Here is a 12,229-nt window from a genome sequence, read left to right as displayed (position 1 = left end):
GCCTCCTGTACAACACAGGCCGGAGAATCTCACCCCAACATCGCTCTATTGAGCCCAGTAGCTTGTACCTGACTGAAGCATTTGTGCCAAAAAAAACAAAAAACATCTTGTCTGGAGTGAAAGCAAAGGTATCACAGTCAGAGCATTTATCCTCAGAGCACCACTGTGAATACATTCATCACCCGCTGACAGGTGGGGAAGAGAAGCAGACAGTGAGGGCCGGATTTTAAAGGCTTCTGGGCGCCTAAGGATGCAGACATGGGCCCAGTAGGATTTTCAAAGATGTGCAGGCACCTGGGGCCAGATTTTCAAAGGTATTTAGGCTCCTAGTGGAGTTTCAAAAGCACCGAGGTGCCTAATACCCACTGAAATGCCCCCGGAAGAAGTCTCTGTCTCTAGAGTCACAGCCCAGCACCCAAACCACAGGGCCCTTCTTCTCCTTAATTGTCTGCCTCAGTTTCCCTGCCTGTCAAATAGTGTCCACGAGGCTTCTTGACTTCACAGATTGGTGGTGAGGGCAAATTAATGGCTTCGCTTTTTGTAAATGTTTTGAATCTCTCTGTTTATAAATCGCGATGGGAGGATTTTCACTGGCACCCGGGAAGTGAGGTGCCCCATTCCCACTGAAGGTGGTGCCTAAACCCCTGTAGGCTCCTTTGAAAACCTCATCCAGGAGTCCTCAGAACAGGGACCCAGCCCTGAACTCCAGAGATGGGACAGTTTTTAAAGGGGCAAGTCCTTATCCTAAAACACCCTCCCTTGGGGAATCTGTGTATGAAGGGTGTGTTTTCCCCACCTCTTTGTCTGTCTCTCGCCATCATCTCTCTCTGTCACACTCTATCTCTCCCACTGTCAGACTCCATCTGTCTGTTGCACACTGTCTCTCGCACTGTGTCTCTCTGTCACACAGTCTCTGTCACATTCACTCTCTTCATCTCACTGTCACACTCATTCACTCTGTCTTTCTGTCACACTGCCTGTTTCTCTCACTATCTTTCAGTCACACACACACACACACACACACACACACACACACACACACACACACACAGTTTCTTGCTCCTTCTCACTGTCACAGTAATTCTCTCTCACACACACTCATTGTTTATCTCTGCCGGCCTGTCTCTCTCTCTCTCTTTGTCACACACCGTCTCTCTCTCAAAGCAGGGAGGTTTTTGCAGGGTCTCTGAGTCACGGTGAGTTACTGTGCTCCACTGGCGTATCTCATGGCACAGTAATAGATTGCACTGTCCGCCTCTCCCGCGCTGTTCACTTGCAGGTACACTTGACTTTTTGCTGGCTCTCGGGTGATGCTGATCCGGCCTCCAAGAGCTGAATTATAGTCCGTGCTCCCTCCACCCCAAAGTACCCCCATCCACTGGGGGGATTTTCCAGCTGGCTGCCTGACCCAGTTCACCCCGTAATCAGTGACTGAAAACCCGGACACAGTGCAGGTCAGTCTGAAGGTCTCCCCTGGTCTCTTGACTCCCCCGTCAGATTCCTCCAACTTGATCTGGGAGTAAACATCTGTAGGAAAGGAAGGACACAGGGTCAATATGTCTTGCACTGAGACTGGGATCCTCCAAGGGTCCTAAGGGAATTAGGCTCCCATTGAAAGCCAATGGGAGCAGGGTCGGCTCTAGGGTTTTTGCCGCCCCAAGCGGCGCAAAAAAAAAAAAAAAAAAAAAGCCACGATCACAATCTGCGGCGGCAATTCAGCAGCAGGTCCTTTGCTCCAAGCGGGAGTGAGGGACCGTCCACCTAATTGCCGCCGAACAGCTGGACGTGCCGCCCCTCTCCGGAGTGGCCGCCCCAAGCACCTGCTTGGCAAGCTGGTGCCTGGAGCCGGCCCTGAATGGGAGTTGGGAGCCTAAACGCCAATTGATTTCATTGAGGGAACGGCACCCTTTGAAAATCAATAGACTCTGGGCACCTAAATACCACTGCAGCTGTGCTCCTAACACCCTTAGGCACCTCGGGAAATCACAGCAGGAAACTTTGGCGATTAGTTCTCCCAGGCCATTAAGACCCCTCCCTTACACGATGGGAAGAAGACCAGGACAGCGATGGCTACGCAGGTTCTCATGTTCCCGCTGCAGAAATCGGAGCTGGAATGAAGGCTCTAATGTCAGCCACCCGAAGTGAGATCAGATGCAGCATCGTCCATCACGCTCTGTGTTTAAACAGGGAACTGACTGACGTGATTTGCATGAGGCGTGTGTGTGGTGGGGAGTATAAAATGGGGCCCAGTTTTTAAAAGAGTTCAGAAGAGTCAGATGCCCAGTTGGGGTCAGTCAGCTCTCACGCCATTGGAGTCAATGAAAAGTTCAAAAAAAAAAGAACTAGATAAGTTCATGGTGGACAGGTCCATCAATGGCTATTAGCCAGGCTGGGCAGGGATGGTGTCCCTAGGCAGAAGCTGGGAATGGGAGACGGGATGGATCACTTGATGGTTCCCTGTTCCGCTCATTCCCTTTGGGGCACCTGGCATTGGCCACTGCCAGAAGACAGGACACTGGGCTAGATGGACCTTTGGTCTGACCCAGTCTGGCTGTTCTCATGTTCTTATGTCAGGGGTGGGCAAACTTTTTGGTCCGAGGGCCACATTGGGGTTGCAAAATTGTATGGAAGGCCAGGTAGGGAAGGCTATGCCTCCCCAAGGAGCCTGGCATCTGACCCCTCCCAGTTCCTGCCCCCTGACTACGCTCCTCAGAACCTCTGACCCATCCAACCCCCACTTCTCCTTGTCCCCTAACTGCCCCCTATCCAACCCCCCTGCTCACAGTCCCCTGACCCCAATCCACACACACCCCTTGACAGGCTCCCTGGGACCACGCCTATCCAACCTTCCCTGTCCCTGTCCCCTGACCCCTATCCACACCCCTGCCCTCTGACAGACCCCCCGGGACTCCCACGCTTTTCCAACCCCCCTTGTCCCCTGACTCCTATCCACACACCCGCCCCCTGACAAGCCCCCCGGGACTCCCACGCTTTTCCAACCTCCGTCCCCTGACCACCCCCCAGAACCTTCACCCCATGCAACTGATTCCTGTCCCCTGACTCCCCGCCACTTATGCAATCCCCCGGCCCGAGCCCCAGCTCCCTTACCATGCCGCTCAGAGCAGCATGTCTGACAGCCAGGCCCCTGGCCAGAGCCAGACACACCGCCGCGCTGCTCAGCAGGAGCTCGCAACCCTGCAGCCCAGAGCGCTGCCCGCAGGGTGGGGTGGCTGCGGGGGAGGGGCCGGGGGCTAGCCTCTCCTCCTGTGAGCTCTAGGGCCGGGCAGGACGGTCCAGTGGGCCGGATGTGGCCCGCAGGCCGTAATTTGCCCACCTCTGTCTTATGTAATGGGCTAGATACCTGTCTAGGGTCAATTGGCCATTGCCCCATTAGATTAAATGGGCACCAACCCCTGGATGATGTAAACTTCCCTATATGAATTTGGGACAATGGGGCCACATCCCCAGCTGGGGTAAATTGGCTGTAGCTCCACTGGACTCAATGGTCAAGATTCACAGCTGGTGTAAATCAGTAGAGCTCAATTCGAATCAATGGGGCCAGATTCCTAGCGGGTGCAAATCTCTGTAGCTCCGTTTGAGTCACTGGCCCAGATCCCCAGCTAGAGTAAATCAGCAGAGATCTATTGATGCCTGTGGAGTAAGGCAGGTTTATATCAGCTGCGGTGGTCTCACTCTCTAACGCCACTGCATTTCAATACCTAAGATGCAAAGGGTTCTGGGAATTAACCTGGACTGGAGGAGAAATATTGTGTCTGTGATTAGGGGGAAGACATCAAGGGGGTCGGCCTGATCTCACAGACACGTAGGGCTGCAGACCCTCAACCTGAGACCTGAATGGTCAGGGGAGTTGCATGGCATTTAAAGACGGAATTTAATTGTTCAATTTGCATCTCTGGGGAGATAAAATCCCAGAACGGGGAGTTGGGAGACTTAGATTCCCTTCCTAGCTAGGCAAGCAATCCACCCTGTGCAGCGAGGGAGACGTGAAGAAGGAAATAACTTCTGCTTTCTTCCTCCCTGTCCCTCCCTCCCCCGTGAAGTTGCGGGGCACCTTTAGTCTGAGTTTTAAAAATTTCTGTCCACCAGCAGACCCCAAATGTCTTATCCTGTGCATCCAAAAATAGCAAAATCCCAAATCGCTACTGAAAATGTACTTATCTGACCCCCACCACTATAGGATCTGCACAACTCACACTCTTTAATGCGTGTAGTCTCACAGAACTCATGTCCGGCAGGTGTATTATTATCCCCAATTTGTAGCTGGAAACTGAGGCACGGGCAGACTAAAGGACCTGCTGTTGGTTACAGAGAAATCCGAAGCAGAGCAAAGAATCGAACCCGAGATTTTGTTTAACGCATTAACCCCTGGACAATCCTTCCTCTCTGGGGAAGGGAAGTTCGGTGAGGTCTGTCCGGGTCTTTCTTCATTGGAAAAGGCAAGAAAAGGCATTTGCCAGGGGAAGAAATGTTTATTTTACTCACATATAAAGCCAGCAGGAGTCTGTGTTTATTTTTTACCGTAAGGACCTGATCCAGTGCCCTGTGAAGCGAGTAGAAGAAGAGCCGTTTCATTGAGTGGGCATTGGCACAGTTCCCGAATCACAGCTGAAATGTGTGTAAGGGGAGAGCTGAGCTGTGTGGAGCTTTCCCTGCACTGCTCGAGAGGAATCAGAGCCAGTGAATGGTTGTCAGGCAACACTGGTTTTTGTACTAACCAGGCACGGACGCCAATCATTGTGTCTGTCTCGCACAGTAATACAGGCCCATGGCTTCTGCTTTCAGCTCAGACATTTGCAAGTTTAGCAGGTTGCTGGAATTGTCTCTGGAGATGGTGAATCGCCCTTTGACTGCCTGGGAGTAATATATAGTTGTTCCACTGGGGCCACTAATATAGGCCACCCAGTCCAGTCCTTTCCCTGGAGCCTGACGGATCCAGTGCATATTATAGTCAGCGAAGGTGAATCCGGAGGTTTTGCAGGAGAGGCGGAGGGAGTCTCTGGGCTTTTTCACATCCCCTCCAGACTCCACCAGCTGGACATCAGACCGCACCCCTGAAAATACAGAAAGGATAAAATCAGTGCGGATGCAATAGCCCCCGCATCTCCAGTTCTTTAAGGGACTGAAAAGTCACCTTGGCAAAGTGCTGCAGTGAGAAACAGGTTTAGCCAAAGCATCCCAATGATCCTGCGCGGAGTTCTCGGTGGGGAAGAGCAGGTGGTGACGGCACAGAGAGATCTGGGTATTATTCTGGCTCACAAAACTCCTCAGCGATATCACTGGCTTTAAGGGGGAAATTTAATCACATCATTTGCATAGGCTCTTCGTATAAGAGCCCGGCAGAAAGTCAATGGGCGTCTTTCCCCTGAATTCAGCCACTTGCACTGACGTCAGTGGTGAGTCTCCAGTTGACTTTTCCAGGTGTTCTGCTAGGGTGGGTGCAAACCATTGACTTCAACAGGCCTTAACAGAGTAATTTCATAGCTTCCTGTTCCACAGCAGTTATGGCCAGAAGGGACCATTAGGTCATCTACACTGATCCCCATATATCACAGGCAACTACATGTTCCTCTCCATGGAAATCTTTAGTAAAAGGTGAAAGATGTACACGATCTGAACCCTTTACCTCTGTATTGAGCCAAATAACTTGTGTTTAGCTAGCTAGGAAGATAGATAGATAGATAGATAGATAGATAGATTGGATATTCAGTGTTAAAGCCAATTTCTTTCTTTAAGACGAAGGGAAGTTTTAAAAAGGTTCTCACTAGAGTACCATGACTCCAATGCTGCAGACATGTGTGCATGTGATTACAAATGACACACCCAGAAGTACCGCTGATGTCATGACCCTAAAGTAAAGCATGTGTTCATAAATCTTTGTGGGATGGGGGCTTACGGGCCTGATCCTAAGCCCTTTGGAAGTCAGTATGAGTCTGTGCATTGACTTGAGTGGGCTTTGGACCTGGTCCTGTATTATCAAACAAATCAGCTGTGGGTATTTGTGCTGAAGATATTCATGGTGGGAGCTGCCCCCTCCAGGTGGCTGCTGGCACAATAATACACAGCAGCGTCCTCTAATTCCAGGCTCCTCAGTTCCAAATAGAAATTACTAAGCTTGTCCTTGGAGGCGACGATTCACCCCTGGATTGCAGAGGAGTAGTGGTTGTTATCTGGAGCATAATAATAAACCAGCAACGCCATTGTCTTCCCCGGAGCCTGCCTGACCCAATACATGTGATAATTGCTGAGGTCCAAACCTCTCACTGAGCATTTGAGTTGGGTGGATCCCCCAGGAGCTGACTTTACTGAGCCGGTCTGGGTCAGACCCACCTGTGAACGGGCAACAAGGAGAGAACCAAATGAGATACTGGAATATCACTCAGCATATTGGGCTAGGTGAGGCAGATCTGGAGTCTGACCATCTTATGGAAAGTGGCACATCCAACCTGCTCAAGAAAGCTTTCCACTCTGGTGAGAATGACAGAGTACTGCTACCCCTCTTCTATCCTAGCCCCATCTAAATCTCCCCAACCCCCTGAAACAAAAATACAGCCAACAAAACAACCATCCAAAAAAACTTTCCCCCAACAGAGTTTTCACCCTCAGAAGTGAGAAGACCAGTATATGCCATGAAGTCCACTAGGAATTTTGTGATTACTGTTAATTTTCAGAGGAAGCTGATCAGAAATTACAGTGATTGTCATCAAAATAAAATTTTAAACTAAACATAGAGAGAGAATGTCAGAGTATGGAGATGATAGATAGACAGAGATGTGTGTGTGTGTGTGTGTGTGTGTGTGTGTGAGAGAGAGAGAGAGAGAGAGAGAGAGAGAGAGATAGCAACTATAAATATATGTCAATGAAGATTAAATTGTTAAATTTAATTAAATGTTAAATTGCTACAGATGAAATTCCAGTCCATAAAGCGTATTAAAGAGGGCTATAACACTGCTTGACAAATCTACTTACATGAGAGTCCAGACAGAAATAAGAATACCCACAGTGGAATTTCCATTGCAATGGGAGAGTAGTCAATTTCAGTAACCTGTGACACGGAGGAATTGAAATTTCAGAGCCAGTGGTCTCCACTATTGTTTAGTGGTCTCCACTATTGTCTCCGCTATTGTTTATTGTTATGCTTATGTATGAGTTACAACATGTGAGTTTTGAATGCTAATAAGATGCCATTCTTAGTCAGAATAAAAACAGGGCCTGGGGTTCTCAAAGGAGCATAAAAGAGGATCAGGAATAGAACCAGCGCCTCCTGAGTCCCAGTTCAGTGCCTCTTAGCCCCTGCTGCCAAAAGCATTGACACATGTGGTTATCTTTAAGCAGATCACTAGTCCCTGCTGAAGTCTATGGCACTTGTTGCTACAGAGAATTATTTCCCAGGCATCTTTCTGGTGGGTCTTGCCCACGTGCTCGGGGTCTAACTGATCACCATATTTGGGGAGGGGAAGGAATTCTCCTGCAGGTCACATTGGCAGAGACCCTGTGTTTTTTGTGGGTGGGTGTTTCTTTGTTTTTTGTTTGCCTTCCTCTGCAGTGTGGGACACTGGTCACTTGCCCATGTGAACTAGAGTGAAAGGTGGCTTCTCTGTAATTTACAGTCTTTAGATCAAGATTGGAGAACTTCAATAACTTGGCCAGCTCCTGCCGGGGAGTGGGATCGGGGCGCGGGGGCTTTACAATACATATTTTTGTTGTTATTAGTACCAATTACTGGTATTATAGTAGTGTCTAGACATCCCAAACACAGTCAGAGACAGTCACTTCCCAGAGGAGCTTACAGTCTAAACAGACAAAGGGGAAAGAGAAGGGAAGTGACTTTCCGAAGTCACCCAGGAGGAGGTCATTGGCAGAAAAGAACCCAGGTGTCCTGATGCCCAGTGCACTGCCCTATCCACGCTGCTGCTTCGTTTTTGCCTGTAAATGTCGCTTCTCCTCATCTGCATATGTTCCTTGTTTTCAATTCATATTGATTTGTTCAGTAAACCCTGTTGAATGTGGCCTCACTCTTCAAAATCCGCTTCCCCTTTTTGTGCCAGGCCCTGCTCTGCTCTGCGTCACTGTGTCTCTGGCGCAGTAATACGTGGCGGTGTCTGCAGCTGTCAGCGAGCGGAGCTGCAGGGAGAACTGGTTCTTGGAGGAATCTGCACTGAGGGTTGCGCGGCTCTGGAAAGACGGGCCATAGTATATGCGCCATTTGGAGGCATCCCAGTCGATCTGTCCCACCCAATCCAGCCCTTTCCCGGGAGCCTGCCGGACCCATTCCCAGTATCTGTTAGTGACCGAGTCCCCAGTGATAGAGCAGGTCAGTGTGAGGGTCTCCCCGGGCTTCACCACGCCTGGGCCGGACTGGACCAGCTGAACTTGCGACAGGACATCTGAGGGGAAAGTAAAACATTGCATTAATGTATGAAATCATTCCCCATCACTGTGCATTTACCTTCCCCTGCAGCAGTTACTTACATCCCGGGGCAGCCAACAGGGACAGGAAAAGCACCAGAAACTTCATTATTTGCAATCGAGGACTAAAATGTGACCAGCCAGCAGCAGTTCTGTGTCTGGGGAGAGACTGAGGCTCCTAGAACCAGGGGTCGGTATTTAAACAGGAACCCCCGGGGGCAGGGATTTGCATGCGGGTTTCACTCCGGGAGGATAAAAAGGTCTGTCAGAGGGAGGCTCTGGCTAAAAGGGGACATGTCATCCATAGGCACAAAGGGGAGAATTCCGCTGTGCTCCAGAATTGGAATCTCAGCTTGTCACCACGTGCGGAGAAGTAGCCACGGTGCATATGTACATAGGACCATAGTGACGGCCAGATGGGGTCAGTCCCAAGTGCCATCTAGTCCAATATCATCTCCCTGACGGTGGCCTGTCACAGATGGCTCAGGGGAAAGTGTAAGAGACCCTGCAGTGGGCAGTGTGGGGTAACCTGCCTTCCACGTTAGATCTCATCCTGATTTCCAATAGTGAGCGATTGGCTTAAACCCTGAAGCACCGGGTTTACCATCCCTTTCAAATATAGGTTATGATTAGCCTAAGGTAACTTCATATCCGTATAAATGTCCCGTCTGTTCAAGTCACGATTTGTGACAGCAGCCCCGTGTTTGATCCCGTGAAAACCCGAGCTGAAGGATAACACTGGTTAAACCACTGAACTGGGACTAGATAGAGCAGAATTCCTTTTCTCATTCCGGCACAGGCTGCCCGTTTAATCACATTGTGCCTCAGTTTCCCCACCTGCAACATGGTGGATAATGATACTTCGCTATCTCTCATGCGTGCTGTGAGGACACAATGTGTTCATGGTTGTGAGGTGTTCCCAGTCTGTGCAAATGAGAGTCAAATAATAATAATAATTAATAATTATTCCAGCCCTTTCTCTGGAGCCTTTAGGACCCAGTGCTTGCTGTGGTTGCTGCAGGTGAACCCGGAGGCTTTGCAGGAGAGGCGGAGAGAGTCTCTGGGCTTTTTCACATCCCCTCCGGACTCCACCAGCTGCACCTGGGACCGGGCACCTGGGAATAGAAACACATTATAAATCAGATCAATGTTAGTTTCAAATGTTCCTACATTCCTCTGCATCTCCAGTGTACTGAGAGAGAGAAAGAGAGAGAGAGAGAGAGAGAGAGAGAGAGAGAGAGAGACAGCCAGCCAGCCAGCCTGCCTGCCTTCTAAAGCTGTTACAATGAAAACTAAATGGAGTCAAAGCCTCATTTTCCCTGGTGCTGGAGGGGAAAGTTCTCAGGGACTGGCTGGTAACTGCACAGACACAGGGGCTGCGGATTGTCTGTCCGGGTGCTGCCTGTGCAGAGAGAGGGACAGATTTAAACAGGTTTCAGAGCAGTAGCCATGTTTGTCTGTATCAGCAAAAACAATGACAAGTCCTTGTGGCACCTTAGAGACTAACACATTTATTTGGGCATAAGCTTTCTTGGCTAGAACCCACTTCTTCAGATGCATGGAGTGAAAATTACAGTGGGCGGGTATAAATATACTAACACATGACACGATGGGAGTTGCATTACAAAGTGGTTTAGTGCTAAGGAGGCCAATTGGTAAGGTAACTGTCACCTTTTCACGTGTTCGTATATTTATACTGCCGACTGTAATTTTCACTCCATGCAGCTAATGAAGTTGGTTCTAGTCCACAAAAGCTTATACCCAACTAAATGTATTAGGCTCTAAGGTGCCACAGGACTCCTCCTTGTTTTTACAGATTTAAACAGAAAACTGTCACCCTTATTTGCATATCTCCCTCCTTATAAGAGACAAACACTCCTCACCTCAGCTGTAAATGACTAAGACAGTGGCTCAGAGAGGGGTCCGTACTGTCTGTGATTGTGCTTTTCTACATGGGAGCAATAAACAGGTCCCTTGAATGACCCCAATTCTTTATGTGGGGATGTAGGGCCCCATACAAAATCTATTCTAGTCAAGTTTCAGAGGGGTAGCCCTGTTAGTCTGTTTCAGCAAAAACAACAGGGAATCCTGTGGCACCTTTTAGACTAACAAATTTAGACTAACACGTCTGACGAAGTAGGTTCAAGCCCATGAAGGATTATGCCCAAATAAATGTGTTAGTCTCTACAGTGCCACAGGACTCCTCGTTGTTTATTCTAGTCAAGTGGAGGTTCTGTTCTGAAGACATCCCCGGCCCCCCATATGCACAGTGAGGCTGTCGTTCGGTGGGGTCAGTGACTGGGGTCGGGTCACAGGTTTCCATTGGGTCGGGACACCCACTGGAGGGTCAAGATTCCCTCGGGCACTAAAAGCAAGTGGGGCCATTCGTCTTCTCAGCAGTGACCCGCTCAACGGAAATGTGCATTGCTTCACCTGGGCCGCTCCGGTCTACAGCAGTTTAACCTGGGAATGGACACCTGCAAAGAGCACAGAGAAATCTCAGTCAGAGAGAGGATCAGCAGCGGGATCAGTAGAGAGGGGAGAGTGCTCACTCCTAGGTACTTACATGATGCAATATAAAAGAGAAGACAAGAGAGAAGCAAAAGTTTTCATCTTCCCTCCGGGAAATCAGCTAGGAACAGGCACGAAGACCCAGAGGGAATGACACTGATTTGACTTTTGCAGGGACTGCTGAAATAAAGAACGGAAATATTCTAGTCTTAAGAGGAAGCAAAATAATCATGTGCCTACCCCGCCCTCTCATGCAAAGCACGGGTAAATTAGTTCTCTCTGTAGTCCTCATAAATGTGGCATCTGCCTAGCAGTCATCAGTTAATGGTTCATGTGGATGAGGCACATTGTTATCGAGCTATGTCCTAGAAAGCGAAAGCAAGTTCACAGCCCCCATGTGCTAGGCGCTGCACAGATACATAGTCAAAGTGAGTCAGTCCCCTGGTAAGGTGCTACATCTTTAACCCTCATATGAATATGAGATACCTGGACACATGGGTGAGTCAATGGGAGGAACACAATTTATTATTGTTGTTATTACCAGAAATATATATCAGGATCATCTAGTCTGACCTTCAGCATATCTCGGGCCATGCTGATGTTGACGATGCTACCAAGGCGAAGCAGGGTGATCTGTTAGGATGGAGCATTAGACCGGGACTCAGGAGACTTGGATTCAGTTCCTGCTTTGCCCTAGTCTGCTGGATGACAGTGAGCAGGTCCCTTCTCCTCCTCCTACCTCAGTTTCCCCATTGGTATAAAAGGGGCTAATGATACTTACCTATCCTTAAGAAGAGCTTTAAGATCTGATGAAAAGCAGCTACTACCACTGCTAGGAAGAGAAATGCCCAAGGTGTTTGTCCCTGAACACAGCTGTAAGGAATGTACACGAATAACTTGCTCTAGAGAAATGTGGAGGAGGATCAAAAGTGAAGGGTGAAGAAATTTAGGAAAATACATGAGAGACACGAGCACCCAAACAATTCAGTCTTGTCCATGCCAATGGTCAGGCTCTCCACACGCTTTTAAGAGAACGTTGATCTATTTACTCTCCGGGTGGTTCTTTACTTAGTCCATCCCTTTGTAGCAAGATTGCCTCCTACTGATTAAATATAGGACACTTTCTCTACATGAGATTTTTCCAGTTAAGGTTGGGGCATAATCTTTCTTTCTTTCTTTCTTTCTTTCTTTCTTTCTTTCTTTCTTTCTTTCTTTCTTTCTTTCTTTCAGTAAAGACTTGTTTTATTCGATTATTTAATGGTTTAAAAAAAACCAACAACAACGTGGCAGT

The 12,229-nt window shown here is 48.8% G+C and overlaps 2 gene segments (V, D, J or C); both read right to left on the bottom strand.

The window, feature by feature from the left end:
• Positions 1 to 1,201: 1,201 nt before the first annotated feature.
• LOC128846212 (Ig heavy chain V region PJ14-like) lies at positions 1,202 to 2,125 on the bottom strand. The segment is given in 2 exon segments: positions 1,202 to 1,527; positions 2,041 to 2,125. Coding segments are annotated over 2 exon segments (372 nt in total).
• A 2,627-nt stretch (positions 2,126 to 4,752) lies between these two features.
• LOC128846211 (putative V-set and immunoglobulin domain-containing-like protein IGHV4OR15-8) lies at positions 4,753 to 8,575 on the bottom strand. The segment is given in 3 exon segments: positions 4,753 to 5,072; positions 8,064 to 8,405; positions 8,491 to 8,575. Coding segments are annotated over 3 exon segments (708 nt in total).
• Positions 8,576 to 12,229: the final 3,654 nt, after the last annotated feature.

This window comes from Malaclemys terrapin, chromosome 12 (genome assembly GCF_027887155.1).
Source record: "Malaclemys terrapin pileata isolate rMalTer1 chromosome 12, rMalTer1.hap1, whole genome shotgun sequence".
In the NCBI taxonomy this organism is placed as follows: Eukaryota; Metazoa; Chordata; order Testudines; family Emydidae; genus Malaclemys; species Malaclemys terrapin.
Note: the sequence above shows the minus strand (reverse complement) of the source record. Positions and strands in the feature narration are given on the sequence as shown.